This window comes from Saimiri boliviensis, chromosome 8, assembly GCF_048565385.1.
Source record: "Saimiri boliviensis isolate mSaiBol1 chromosome 8, mSaiBol1.pri, whole genome shotgun sequence".
In the NCBI taxonomy this organism is placed as follows: Eukaryota; Metazoa; Chordata; class Mammalia; order Primates; family Cebidae; genus Saimiri; species Saimiri boliviensis.
The window spans coordinates 38277833-38292978 of record NC_133456.1 but is presented as its reverse complement, the minus strand read 5'-3'; the positions used below and the strand labels follow the sequence as shown (position 1 = coordinate 38292978).

Below are 15146 nucleotides of genomic sequence, written 5' to 3'. Positions count from 1 at the left end.
ATCCTTCTAGTTTGGCCTCCCAAAGTGCTGGAATTACAGGTGTAAGCCACTGTGCCTGGTTGAAATGTCATTTAAAAGCTTCTGCTTTCCTCTCTCTTGGATCACTAACAGCTTCCACATCATGAGAGCCCCAGGAGAGCATTCAAACAGCCCTATGGAGAGGTCTATGTGGTGAGGAACAGAAGCTTCCTGCCAACCCTAGGCATCAACTGTCAGCATGTGAATAAGCTGCCTTTGAAGTGAATCCTGAAACCCAAATCGAGCTTTCAGAGGACTGCAGCCCCAGCTGACATTTTGATTGCCACATCATGAGAGCTCTCGAGTCAGAACCATACAGCGAAGCTGCCACTGAATTCCCAACCAATAGAAACTGTGAAATAATGCTTACTTTTACTTAAAGGTGCTGTTTTTAGTAAATTTGTTATGCAGCAATAGAAAACTAATACATTTAGGTAGAGATTTAAAACCCACTATTAAGCCAGTGTTTTATAAGCCTTTCAGGGTCAGTTGATGCAAAAAAATTCCACATTAATTCCTGTAGTAGACAATACTGAGTTTTTAAGACCCCCTTGGCCTTTGAACTCCCTTTAACTGCTGTGAATTCTCTATCTTCTGGGTCTTGGTGACAGGCTGAGCATTTTCTTTCACCCTAGACCCAGAAAAGGTAAGATGTGCACTTGCCAACCTAGGATCTTGAATCAAGCAACAGCTAGTGATATAAACAGGTGGACTATGAGAGATGGAGCAGTGTCTAATGCCCAGTGGCAGTAGAGACAGTAGAGTAAGCTGCAACCACACAGATTCCATGAGATACCCTAGATTCCTTAGTAAATGTGTTTTGTGCTTAAATCAGCATCTTCTGTGTGCATATGGTATCATGGTAGGTACAACTGAAGTTACAGTAGAAGAATCAAACACATCAAACGACTGTTTTCAACATTAACTGCCCAAGAGAGAGGATTACCTCATTCTGGTCAATTGAATCTGTCTTCAAAAGTGCCAGTTAATTGACACGAAGAAGCTAAGTCACAATGAGGAAAGATAAAGGTTAAAAGGCACAGTTTCTAAGAGAAATCGTTAGAGATATACATCAGTACACCTTGAGTCTGAGTCCTCACGCACTGGTGATTCAGAAGTGAAATGTTTTACAAAGCCTAAATTCTTTTCCTTCAGTGGCTTTATATTTAAATGTGTAGTAACTTACTAAAAATAATTTCAAACCTTTAATAAACTTCAGGAAACAGAAGGCATCAAGATATGGAAAACAAAATCAATTTTAAATGAATACTAGTTATAGAGCAATGACACGTAGAAAATAAAATTTAACTTGCACACAATTTAACATGCCTAGAATTGAAACCAGCTCTAAAAGTATGAGATGGTTATAAACATCAGATTTTTATACTGTTTTCCCAAATAATTAAGAAGGAATATCCACGACAGAACTTGGATTTAATGTTTCATCTTTTTCCTCATATGCCTTTGATTAATTTTGAGTTACAAATTCACATAAATTTTGGTATTTAGGCTGCTAAGCAGATCTGTAGGCAGGCCAGAGAAATTCTAGAGGAAGAAGAAACAAAAGTGCAGAATCACAGCTTTTTGCAAACAGTATTTGGCCAGCTGCATCCCAGCCTCATTTGGATCTGCTCTTAGTAGCCTGTCAGCTTTAACCTCAGTCCCTCTCCATGGCCTTAGCAACTCCTAAAACTCTTGCTCTACCTTTTGGCAGGAAAGTATGTTGGATTGTTTTACTTTTTATATTTTGGAAATACTTAATAACACAGAGTACATAAATACATTCTTGGTACAAAATTCAAAGATTACAGAGCAAGCCCTTCTTCACCACCACCCACTGTCTATGCCTGCAACCTTCCAGACATTTTTCCATGTACATATTAAACTATATATGTACAGGCAGATGTAAAGCCCAGCCTTAACTCTGATGTGTAAGAAAAAATTATTTAAAGGATAATTCATAAAAAAAAAAATTACTCCCAGTCCATTAACCCCTTCTCTTCTCCCTTCCATCATAGTTACATCTAAATTTGGTGATGGTTAGAAAACTATCTTGTCCTCCAAATCATTTGTGCCGTAGGCATTTAGGGAGAAAACGCTTGTTCCCATCTTTTCAGCTCTTTAGAACTGGAGACTGCCTTTACCCCATTAATGTTGGAAGGGTAAGACTCAGTCACCTACCTGCAGTGCTATTATAGCAAGAGAATTCCTGCAATGCCATCCAGGTTCTTCTCTACCAAAACTCCCTTTGGGGTCTTTCACTTTCTGGGTACTGCCTGGGAGAGGTAGCTCCCCCCAAGGGAATCCACAGTCCCATTGTTTGCCCCATTTGCCCTGCCCCTCTCAGTTCAAGGAATTTTTGTTCTGTTTTGCTTTTTAGGCTGGGGGGGGGGTATAATGAGACAGAAGACTCAGAATTCCCTCTGTCCTCCTGAAGCTTTGATGCTTTTAAAAAGCAGAGATTGGAAGAGACATGTAGCTGATATTTCCACCTTTTGTCCACTTAACGTCTTTCTGCTGAGGTAATGAGTCTAGAATGGCCATGTTAGAAACAGGAAGGAACGAGGAGACAGTGAAATTATTAGAATAATATTACAAAAAAGAAATTATTTTGTACATATTCTGCATGAATTATATAATTCTATATGAATTACTCTGTAAATTTCTTTTTCTTCTTGTCAATATGCCTAGGTGAGTTTTCTATGTTGCTATATATAGTTCAATGTTATTCATTCAGTAACAATGTATTGTGTCCCTATACTATTTCAGGCAATATGTGCTGGGGCTCCCTGTATGACACTGGAGAAACAGACTACATGTCTATTTTCATCAGACTTACATTTTAGACAGGGAGGAAGATAACAGCCAAATAAGCATGTGCATAACTAATACAATAACCTGAAGTGATAGGTGCTATGAAGACCAAGAAAGTGTGTAAAAGGACATAGTCAGGAGTGGTATTTCAGTCAGAGAAGGCCGCTCTGCTGAGGCAAACTCATTGCTTTTAGCTGCTGCATAGCATTACATTTTCCTAAAAAAGGATAGTGAGGTTCACTTCTCATTTTTTTTTTTTTTTTTTTTTGGCGATTACAAATCATGTTGTAATACTTACCTCCTTATGCACACAAATCAGTAGTACTTTGAGTAGACACTAAAAAGTAGAATTGCTAGGTCATACTTGAAAATTGCTGTCTGAAATGGATAATTTCCACTCATTAGAAACTGCACGTTCCCTACACTTCTCTTAGTAGTTAATACTATCAAAATTATTAATTTTATCAATGTGATGTGTGAAAAAAATGATATCTCAGTTATTTTTAATTGGCACTTCCCTTATTACTCTTTAGTTTGAATATTATTTCAAATGTGTATTAAACATTTATTTTTCCTATCTTGTAAAATGACATCTTATTTCCTTTGCCCATGTTTTTGTGTTTCTGTCTTTTCCTGTCTTTTTCTTTTGATTTGTTGGCATTCATATATTCAATTTGTCGTACGTATGTTGCAAATGTTTTATCTCATTCTTTGTTATCTAGAACTTTATTCATTCATGTTGATGAAAGTATCCATGTATCCCTTTAGTGGTCATATATTTCTCAGTCCTCATGTTTTCAAATTCAAATTCAGTGTATATTTGTTAAATATTCACTATATATAAGACATTGTGCTAGGCAGTTTGAAAAACATCAAAGTAAATGAGATATGGTGTCTGCCCTCATGAATCTCACAATTTATTGGTGGGTACACATGAAAACAAACACCTGTAAAGCCAAGGGCCTTGATCATCCACAAAATACTATAAAAAGAATTGCTATGGTAGAGCAATGCCTAAGTCAGAACCAGGAACCTAGGAAATTTTCATAGATACAGTCGCTTTGAAGAGAAAACAGCCTATTGTAAGACGGGTTGAAAGTAAAGACCTCCGTCTTAGGAAAAACAGCATAAACCAAGGCAGAAAATGCAGCAAGGAAGGGCTAGAGAGAAATTTCTAAGAAAGCTGGACAGTGGGTGTGAAAATAGGAATAAAAGGAGTGTGGTAGAGAACAGACTGAAAAGGTAGACACAACTATTTAATCTTTTATCTATTAATAAGAAATACCGAGAAATTCCACACTTTCTCGTCCTTTTGAAAGATAGTCATTAAAGAAAAGAACAGCTGACTCTGAGAAGTTAGGCACAGATCTGGAGTGACTGGGTCGACACAGCCTCACTCTAGTATTGGAGGACAGCTGAAGGTGCATTGTCACACGGCCTGTGTGTATGCCTGTGTGCACTGCCGGTGGATCTGCTGGTTTCCACCGGGCCAGAGCCCTTGCCCAAGAACAGCTGCAATGTGCAAGTCTTCTTGAGTCTGTTTTACCATCCTGCAGAGGTAAGAGTTGGATAATTTATGCACTATGACTTCACAGTCCTCTAGGGAGGCTGCCAAGAAAAGCATGTTTTGGATAGAAATCTGAAAAAAAAAAAAAAAAAAAAGAAAGAAAGAAAAAGAAAAATGTAAAAACCTAAGCCCAGTTTGGCATAGGGATAGGGTTTCACATCCAACTCCTCCCTAGGTTCTGCCATTTAATCATCCTCCAGGATGCAAGGGCTGCCATGGGTTACCAGGGATAGCGATTAGGCATCCTTGAGCCGCATCAGCAAACACCGTCTCCTGATAGGCAACTGGCAGGTAATGGTTTTGGGTTTTAGTTGTGAGAGAGTGGTGGGAAATGTTACCAACAGCTGACCTCCTTTGCCCCTGCTGAAATAGCGGCCTTCCGCTGCACATTTTTATGTTGCTTTGGGGAGAGTGACAAAAGACAGATGCTTCTTGCCGGAATGCCAGTTGTTTAATCATTCTTTCTGGTCCCAAGACATTTACTGTAGCTTCTTGGAGCTGACATCTTGGGCCGCTCCTTGGTTTTCAATGTCTTGTAAATTGTGTTGCAACTTTCCATTACATGGAATATGGGAAAGTTTGTGGGAGAGTTTTTTGAAGGTGTTATGATGCAGATGGTGTCCTCAGGCAAAAAGCCTTAAAGTTGGGAGTGCAGGAATTGCAAATAAACTGTAGGCTCTCTAGTGGGACACAAAATCCGTAACCTGGTCAGGCTCCTGTCTCCCACACAGCCTCACTCAGGTCCACAGAAGTGTTTATGTCCATTCCAAGGCTCGGCAGTAACATCTGAGGTTAAAGTTCCCAACAGCATGACCTGACCACACCGTGCCCACTACAGAGGAGACCTGCTTCCTCTCTAGATTGTGTGGTCCCCACAGCACCCCAGGAAGCTGCATGGTAGATAAAATGTCCTTCAGAATTAACCTCTCATCTTAGCCACAGACTGCCCTCCTCAGCAGGTCTCTTGCTCTCTCTTTTCAGAAAGATAACATTAAGGATAAACTGAAAAGGTGTAATGTAGTCAGGCATTTTTATTATCTTAAGGAACAAGAGTAAATGATTAGTCTCATAAACATGTGTGTGTGTGTGTGTGTGTGTGTGTGTGTGTGTATACATATACATACACACACATACACATAACTTGTTTCCCAGTAGGATGATATGCTTAGGAACAGGCAAATCATGACAGTGATTTGGAAAGATATTCATATTCTTTTCATTCTTTTCCCCTAAAAGTCATAACATTTGGTTGAACTTCATGATTCCTCTTGTTTTACTGTATCTTATTAAATTTACTTTTTCTAAACCAGGTGTGGTGGCTCAAGCCTGTAATCCCAGCACTTTGGGAGGCCTAGGCAGGCAAATTATAGGTTAGGAGTTCGAGACCAGCCTGGCCAACATGGTGAAATACCATCTCTACTAAAAATACAAAAATTAGCTGGATGTGGTGGTGGACACCTGTAATCTCAGCTGCTCAGGAGGCTGAGGCAGGAGAATCGCTTGAACCTAGGAGGCAGAGGTTGTAGTAAGCTGAGACTGCGCCATTGCACTCCAACCTGGGTGACAGAGAGACTCTGTCTCAAAAAAAAAAAAAAGAAGAAATAAATATATTTTTTTGTGTGAGCCCGGGAATGATTTTTCTCACCCTCATGTTATGTTTATAAATTTTCTTGATTAGCACCATGACCTCCTTCTCTTGTGCTGAGATGCTTATTTCTTTCTTCTCTGGTAACTATTATACTCTGAAGAGCTCTCTCCTCAATATGTGGGAGCTTCAAACTGAAGAAGACACAACTAAAAATGTTGTGTCCGTGTGTTGGCCCCTGTGTCTTAGGGAGAAGAGACATTCTGGGGAGGAACACACTCACATTTTGTTGATGTACCAATGTGTGCATGAGGAGCATTTGGAAACAGTAGGAAGGATAATAAGACTTTGTGTTTCTATAACACTTTTCACGTGGACATTTAGAAACATATAAAGATTATCCTCCAAACCCTCTCTTCAGCAGGATTAAAACCAAGAAAAAATTTCATATTTTATCAAGAAAAATCAAAGGAGAAGTGTCTCAACTCTGCCAGCTGTACCCAGCTCAGAAACCAAGTCCCACCCTTCTGAGATTAGAGACATCATCTGTCAGACCTGCTGTCTCTTGCTGGCCTCTCTTTGGTTCTCTACTTTGTATAAACCAATGTTCTTGGCTCCTTATTTAATCTAAAAATCAGTGTTGGGTGAATCAGTCAGAATATTTGGACATTCTGTTCAGAAAACATTATAAATTGATCAAGATTTGCTTGTCCTGCAAAACTCTCCTGGCATTCTTAATAGCAGTTTTCTGTCCTCAGATGACTTTATGAAATGTAGAGTTTGTGTGAGGAGATCTGGACAATTTCCCCATTGCCCTGAAAGAGACACACCCTGCCACACCTCTGCCTTCATCCATGCTGTCCTCTCCTCCCAGCATGCCTCTCTTCCCTGTTCTCATCCACCTGCAATGTTCTTACGTGCCTTCTAAAATTCAGTTCGACTGTTATCATCCCCCTCATCAGGCTTCACATGCATTCTTCATTTCTCCTTCTTAACAAAGCCCCAATTTTGCTCAAGTCCCGTTCATTCCTCTCCCACAAGATGTGTGTCTAGTGAAAGGTGTTGATCTTAGTCTCATCTCCATGAAAGGACTAATCTTCATAAGCATAATCTCATTCCCTTTGTCAGGGTTTGGCTAAAGAATTGTCATATGGTCTTGGCCAATAAGACAGGAGGGAAAGCATGTGGAGGGCTCTCAGTCCTCACTAGTAAGAAAGAGATGGTCAGCCCTCTTCCCTTCGTTGTGCCATGTCTGACTATGGCCTAATGGTGGCTGCCTTCCTCTCAGGAGCAAACCAAGTAGGTCAGCTGGCTTTTTAGTAAACACTCCATGGTCACTTACCTCCGAGAGTCTCAGTTTCCTCTTTTACAAAATGAGGAAGTTGACCCCATTTATCTGTAGCTTCCTTTTAACTTTAGAATACCATGTATGCCTCTAAAAGATGATGGGGGAAAAGATATGGAGGAGGACCTAGGAGTGAAGAAGGCCAGCTAATTTTATTTGTCAGCAGCTATTTGCATTTTAGCGTTTGGGTGATCTTAACTTTCCAGTTTAAGAAACAAGTACTAATCTTGGTTTAACCACTAAGATATCCTCCTATTTCCCCTTTCCCTGAAGTGAATCTATTAATATCCCTTTATCTTGTTTCGTAAACAAAATGTTTTTACTAAAATTAAGTGGAGAGGGTAGTACAATTCAAGTTTAAGAGCCAAAAAGATTTTTTTCCCTGAATTTCAAGTAAAACCATTTTATCCTCCTGTAATTGTTCTAAAACCACCCAAGAAGATCTAAAGAGTTTATAAATGGAGAAGAAGTATGGAAATTTTTTGATGCAGGATTACATTGCTTAAGGTTAGTAGATCTTAGCTTGCTTCAAAATGTTAAGAGACTTAAGTTGAAGCACCATCTAGTGGTTCTCAGCTGTGTTCTGCTAAAAGTTGCTCCCAGTCTCCCTCTATTTAGGACCACAGTTAATTTGATGGGCATAAATACCATTGACCCTTGAACAGCAAGTTTAAAGTGCACAGATCTATTTATATGTGGGATGCTTCCATTTCTTCAGCCCCTGAGACAGCAAAACCAACCTCTCTACTTCCTCCTCCTCCTCAGGTTACTCAGTGTGACGAGAACAAGGATGAAGACCTTCATGATGATTTACTTCCACTGAATGAATAGTACATATATTTTCTCTTCCTTATGATTTTCTTAATGTTTTATTTCCTCTAGCTTGCTTTATTGTGAGAATACAGTATACAATACATTTAACATACAAAGTATGTGTTAATCAACTATTTATGTTATCAGCAAGGTTTCTGGTCGACAGTAGGCTGTTACAGTAGTTACGTTTTGGAGGAGTCAAAAGTTTTATGCAGCTTTTCTACTGCATGGAGGGTTAGTACCTCTAACCACCATGTTGTTCAAAGATTAGCTCTATATGAACACATATACGTGTTCAGAAAAACGAATATGGAGTTTTTAATCTTTATGTAGGACTGGGAGGATGGGGGTAGTAGCTATAGCTTTTTACTCTTTCAGTCTAATATTTCCCACCCAGAAAAATTATGGCAGCGAGAATGGGATAAAGAAATAACATGAAGTCACATAAATCTCTTCTAGAAATCATGAAGTTCATCCAGTGGAAAAAAAGAATTAATACAAGAAAGTTTCATAGATTTCAGTTCTTCTGTTTCTCCTGCTCACATCCTCTTTAAAAGCCCACACCAATATCTTTATCTTCCTTCTGAATTGCATAATGTAGACGTGTTCTCACACATCTAGGTACTGGCTAACAATTAGATCATTTTTACATACCTCCAAGTTCTCAAGCTCTTCTCTACCACAAGCCCAGAAGATCTTTTATATAACCAACAATTTTTTTAAAGTGTCATAGAGATAACTCTCATACCTATGATTCCTATCTTCTGAAGTTACATCCTTTCATTACCTCTATGGCAATAATGAAAATGGACCATAACAATTTCACATGAGTGGGAACATCTGTTTCATTGTCACTAGGGGAAGAACAAAAATTGGGCGTGAGAACATACATGAGTAGAAAATAACTTGTAGCAACATTGACACAAACCTTCATATTAACAAACTAGGTATTTGCATCAATTAGGATTAAGTTTAGCTATGTGTAGTGTAAAACTGAAAATAACACTGGCAAGAACAAAATTTTATTCACTCTCACACAAAAGAAGTCAATGAATAGATGGTTGAGAGTTTGTAGGGAAACTTCATGGTCATCAAGCCCAGGATCCTTCTTCCATCTTTCTTTTCTTCTGTCCTACTGAGTGGTTTCTGTCCTCAGCATCACCCATGGCCCAAGTTGGCTGCTGGACCATCACTCATCTCACCCGTGTTGCAGTCCGGGAAACAAGGAAGAGAAGCAAGAGAGGACCCTTCCTTTCTCTTTAAAGAGCTTTCCTGGAAATACTCCACAAGATTTGTATTTATATCTCAGTTACCAGAACTTACGCAAGTGGGCATAATCAGCAAAGGAAACTGAGAAATGCCTTTTAGCTAAGTACATTCCAACAATAAATTAAATTGGAGTTATGCTATTAAGCAATGTGTCAGTTACCTAAGATACCAAGAATTCTGTGTAATAACCATAAAACCTCTGTGGCAACAATTGCTAATATACCTGAGATCAAGTGGAGGTCAAGTCTTCTGATCTTGACTGCACTTCCTCATGTGTTTAGGGGATGGCTGACTATTGCATCTTCTAGACTGGCCTCAACAGAGAGGTAGGGGTGGGACTGATGGGACTCAGCTTTGCTCTGCATGGTTCTCATCCTCCATCTGGCTGGGCCAGGCACGTTCTCATGGAGTATCAAGTAGAACAGAAGTTCCTGAGACCTGTGCTCAAAACAGGTACACTAACACTTCCATCTCATTGTATTGGCCAAAGCAAACTGCATAGGATGGATAAATATGTACTGTCTGTATGGAGAGAACTCTAAAGTCAACTGAAAAACTGCATGGATAGAAGGAGAGGTGAAGATGCAGACTCATGAGTATAATCATCTTTCACAAGGAGAAAGGGGAGGATGGGCTTTGGACCAGTGATAAGGCTTGGCTGTGTCCCAACCCAAATCTCATCTTGAATTGCAGCCCTCGTAATTCCCATGTTATGGAAGTCAATTCTATATTGTAGCTCCCATAATCAATTCCATAATCAATAGAAATCAATTCCAATTATAGCTCCCATAATTCCCACGTGTTATGGGAAGGATCTGGTGGGAGGTAATTGAATCATGGGAGCAGGTCTTTCCCATGCTGTTCTCAAGGTGGTGAATAAGTCTCATGAGATCTGATAGTTTTATAAATGAAACTTGCACACACTTTCTCTTTGCCTGCCACCACGTAAGACATAGGCTTGCTCCTCTCTGCCTTCTAACATGATTGTGAGGCCTCCCCAGCCCTGTGGAACTGTGAGTCAATTAAACCTTTTCATTTATAAATTACCTAGTCTTGGGTATGACTTTATTAGCAGTGTGAGAACAGCCTAATACAACCAGGTAACCATCAATCCCTGCCACAGTATTTTTTAGTCTGTTACAGAATTGTATTAGTAGACTGCTTCCCATTCTATACCCTGTCTTAAACATAAAGGAATTATAATAAAAAAGAAAGGCACACAAGAGCTTACATCATATTATATATATGTATATATATTGTGGGCAGAGACTGGGCTATATGTCACAGTGAACCTGATTCCTTTTCTTTCAAGGCAGCTACACTATATTTTCCAACTTCTGTGGGTGTTAGAATAGCTATGTTACTAAGAACTAACCAATGGAATGTGAGCAGAAGTGATTACTACTCCAAGCCTGGCCCATAAATACCTCCCACATAACATCCTTCATTCTCTCTCCCTGTTTCCTATTCACCAGCTGAACTAGAGAATACTCTGAGAAGGACAGAGCCATAGGATAAAATGATATCTTAAAGTAAACAGCCTTCCTCCACCACTGCCTCGGCCTCACCAACTGCACTGTAGTGTGATGTGAGCAAGAATTAAATTTTTGTGGTTTGAATACACTGAGATGTAGGGCCTGTTTGTTTCAGCAATTAAATGATCATATGCATATAATATGACCCAATATTATACATTCATTTTTTTCCGTAGGATTTTGCTAAAAATAAAAGTAATAGACCAAATCACCTGCGTATTAGTTCGTTTTCATGCTGCTGATAAAGACATACCTGAAACTTGCAACAAAAAGAGGTTTAATTGGACTTAGAGTTCCACATGGCTGGGAAGCCTCAGAATCATGGGGGGAGGTAAAAGGCACTTCTTACATGGTGGCAGCAAGAAAAAATGGGGAAGAAGCAAAAGCGGAAACCCTTGATAAACCCTTCAGATCTTGTGAGACTTACTCACTATCATGAGAATGGCGTGGGAAAGACCAGTGCTCATGATTCAATTACCGTTTCCTGGGTCCGTCCCACAACACATGAGAAATCTGGGTGATAGAATTCAAGTTGAGATTTTGGTGGGGGCACAGCCAAATCATATCAATCTGCTAATTTAAATGAGAGATGTCTTCTTTTAAATGAAAATACTTTTTACTATATGATTACCATCTGTATGAAGTGAATATTGGATCTCAGTTTACAATGGCCCTAGAAGATAAAAGGATTTCACTAATATCTTACTCTTACCATCATTAATCCATCCAACTGCTGAAATCTGAGTGTAAACAAGAGAGGGAGTTGAGACATTCGAGGTCTAAAAAGTAAGGGGACATTCAGTGTTATCTCCAGTGACCCTGACATTTTCTTAGTGGAGATCAACTTAAACAATTTCTGCTAAAATGTAAATACTGCTAAAAATGACGTAGCCATTTACTCAATAATCAGTCCAAACATGCAATACTACTGCCCCACTAATTGCTAGCAAGGAAGTAATGGATGAAAGGTCAGCTGCTAGCTGACTTGCAGACAGTGTTTGCAGTGGTTCCTGCCATTGCAGCGTTGATTAGCATCTTGTGTGTGCAGAGGAGCCAAGAAGCTAAGAGGAAAGCACCATTCAAAGAACCTAAAGGGTGTAGAAAAACTGCCCAGCATCGTCATTTGCCTTTTGCTGAGCCATCTTCCTCTTTAGTTTGAAAAGCAGTTGTTTCACTTTTGCAAATAAAAATTGACTAAGGGAAATGGGAAAGTAGATAAAGTATCCTAGGCATTTACAACGGCAGGCCCCAAAGCTTTTGCATGTGTACTTAACACTGTATGCTAAGAGTCTGAAATAGGTCTTGGTAACTATTAGTCCATTTTCACACAGCTATAACGAATTCCTCAAAACCGGGTAATTTATGAAGGAAAGAGGTTTAATTGACTCACAGTTCCCATGGCTTGGGATGTCCCAACAGACTTACAGTCACAGCAGATGGCAAGGGGAAGCAAGGCATGTCTTACATGGTGGCAGATGGGAGAGCGAGCAGGGAAAACTGCCGCTTATAAAACTATCAGACCTTGTGGGAACTTTCTCACTGTCATAAGAACATCATGGGGGAAACCGCCCCCATGATCCAATCACCTACACCAAGTCCCTCCCTCAACACATCAACACATGGGGATTACAATTGGGGATGAAATTTGGGTGGAGGCACAGCACCAAACCATATCAGTAACTATCACATCAAGTTACAGAAGTTAAGATAGACTTTGAACATGAAGGCTTACTGCAAATGGCTGCTTTTTTGTGATGTCTCAAATGTAAGTTGACTTCCAGCTCCTTCGACTTTCATTCTTTGGGGAAAAAAGAAACACATGAACTATATGATTAAGCAGGAATGAACACAAGCTCTTTACAGAGAAATTTGAAACATTTGAGAAGCCCTAGAAACTTTATTTCCCCCACCACATTCTCAAGCTGTGGGCTAGGCCACTTCTCTCCTAGATCAAAGCCACAGTGAAGCAGAAGTCCTTGCCCCACTGCTGCAGGCATCTGTGCCTGGGCTCTCAGTTTTACTGATGCCTTCACATTAAAGAAGGGGCTGGAGGGAGAATACAGCATACCAAGAGTGTCAAGCTTTTCCCAGTACATTGTAAACTCAAAATGTTACAATGATTTTTTTTCCTACTGTGTCTTGCTTTTCAGGCTTCAGTTCCTACCTGACATCATTTATCCTCCGGAAGAAAACAAATCCCGTGGTGACCAGAATCACCACAAAAAGAGAGAATTTCATATAAAGAATGATCAGTAAGGAGGACGACGCTGGAGATCCTGAGCTTCTGAGACCTTTAAACACAGACAGGGGTAAGAAATCATTTCAAGGATTCTTCTAATTACAAATTAGAGTCAATCATTTTAAAGAACACTTAAAAGTATTCTTAAGAGTTCACAGACTGTCATAATCATAAAAGCTTCTAAATTACAACTCAAATGTTACTAATATATCATTCTTTCATGGCAGAATTGAGGAACCATGCTTGTGTTTTGTACACGGTAGGTTTCTGACAAATGTCTTCTGAACAAATAAATGCACACTACACATTGCTGATACTTTTCAATTTTATAAGAAAAACAATATGTTTTCGCCAGTATGTATTAACTGCCTATGCAAATATTAGCCTTTGAAAGAGTATTACTCTTAATATTTGGGGTATGATCTGATAACACTTTCCACACAGTGAAGTGATTTTCTTACTTAGTTGATGTAACCTCTTTCGTAAGGTGTTTTATGTCTTCCTACTTTCATTTTATTTATCTGTGAAATGACCCTAAGAATTACTGAAAGGATAAATCAAACTAGGAACATCATTCTTTTTTTTTTTTTTTTTTTTTTGAGATGGAGTTTCAGACTGTCTCTCAGGCTCTAGTGCAGAGGCATGATCTCGGCTCACTGCAACCTCTACCTCCTGGGTTCAAGCAATTCTCCTACCTCAGCCTCCTTAGTAACTGGGATTACAGGCACACACCACACAGCCCAACTAATTTTTGTATTTCTAGCAGAGACGGGGTTTCGTCATGTTGGCCAGGCTAGTCTCAAACTCCTGACCTCAGGTGATACGCCCGCCTGGGCCTCCCAAAGTGTTGGGATTACAGGTGTGAGCTACCACACCCGGCCAGGAACATCATTCTGAAGTCTTTTATCCTATGAAATTGGCCAGCTAGGCTGGGCATGGTGGCTCATGCCTGTAATCCCAGTGCTTTGGGAGGCCAAGGTGGGTGGATCACCTAAGGTCAGGAGTTCAAGACCAGCCAAACCAATATGGTGAACCCCGTCTCTACTGAAATACAAAAATTAGTTGGGTGTGGTGGCACGCGCCTATAATCTCAGCTACTCAGGAGGCTGAAGCAGAAGAATCGCTTGAACCCAGGAGGCGGCAGAGGTTGCAGTGAGCCGAGATCCTGAGACTGTACTCCAGGCCGGGCGACAGTGTGACACTCCGTCTCAAAAAAAAAAAAAAAAAAAAAAAAAGAAGAAGAAAGAAATTGGCCACCTAAAGAGTCTGATTACTGGCTCCAAGAGGTCATTTTATCCTGTTAAATAATCTTAAATAACCTGCTCAAAGACTAAACTAGAAAGATGTCAGATAACCCTAGGCATTATGAGGAAATAAGAAAACAATATGGTTACAGTCCTCAAAATATCTCACAAACCAACTGGAGAAGTCAGATCCATACAAATGAAAAGACAACTTATATGAAAGAAAAATAAAAGCTCAAGACCCCAATTCACTATGCCAAATGGGAAAAATTAAGCTGAAAGCTGAGTCAGGCAAGCAACTGCCTTTCCTTTTATTCCTCAGCAGATAGCTACAGATAAAACGTAGATTTCTTCACAAGTAGTTACTCTGTGTTCGCCTTATCATAATTGACTATCCCCCTACCTGCTCCTTTTCTCTTACATCTGAATTACCATACCCTTCCTCTTTCCCCTCCAATGCACTTTTACCCTTTAGACATTGAAGCCCTCAAAGTCATCTTTGGAGAAAGGCACAGATCACCAACTGTTTCTCTGATTCTGGTGGTGGTTTTTTTTTTTTTTTAATCTGTGCAAATTGTTCCAAACCTTGGCAAAATAAACTTCCAAATTAATTGAGGCCTGTCTCAAAATGTTTTAGTTTAAATGTACAAGAGAGAAAACAGTGCTGGATGAACATTACAGATGATAAATCGTCTAAGGAATAAAAGCATTTAATCA

The 15146-nt window shown here is 39.6% G+C and overlaps 2 protein-coding genes across 9 annotated transcripts in view; one reads left to right on the top strand and one right to left on the bottom strand.

Annotated features, from left to right (window-relative positions):
• Positions 1 to 5449: 5449 nt before the first annotated feature.
• The window catches only part of LOC101044972 (cell surface glycoprotein CD200 receptor 2), a 39458-nt gene continuing 29761 nt past the window's right edge, over positions 5450 to 15146 (bottom strand). For 3 of the 6 annotated variants that reach the window (XM_074404372.1, XM_074404373.1, XM_074404371.1), the window contains exons 7-9: positions 13111 to 13237; positions 12679 to 12744; positions 5450 to 9849 (exon numbers count right to left, since the gene is read on the bottom strand). In XM_074404372.1, the coding sequence (XP_074260473.1) occupies positions 9681 to 9849; positions 12679 to 12744; positions 13111 to 13237 (362 nt within the window). In that variant the 3' untranslated portion in view covers positions 5450 to 9680. Of the gene's footprint in view, positions 12745 to 13106; positions 13238 to 15146 lie in introns of those variants that run through there. The other 3 variants (XM_074404370.1, XM_074404375.1, XM_039477680.2) reach the window with 3 other exon arrangements.
• GTPBP8 (GTP binding protein 8) overlaps positions 13174 to 15146 on the top strand; it is a 156580-nt gene continuing 154607 nt past the window's right edge. For all 3 annotated transcript variants that reach the window (XR_012518781.1, XM_074404381.1, XM_003935456.4), the window contains exon 1: positions 13174 to 13255. The gene's annotated coding sequence lies outside the window, so the exon portion shown is untranslated. The remainder of the gene's footprint in view (positions 13256 to 15146) is intronic.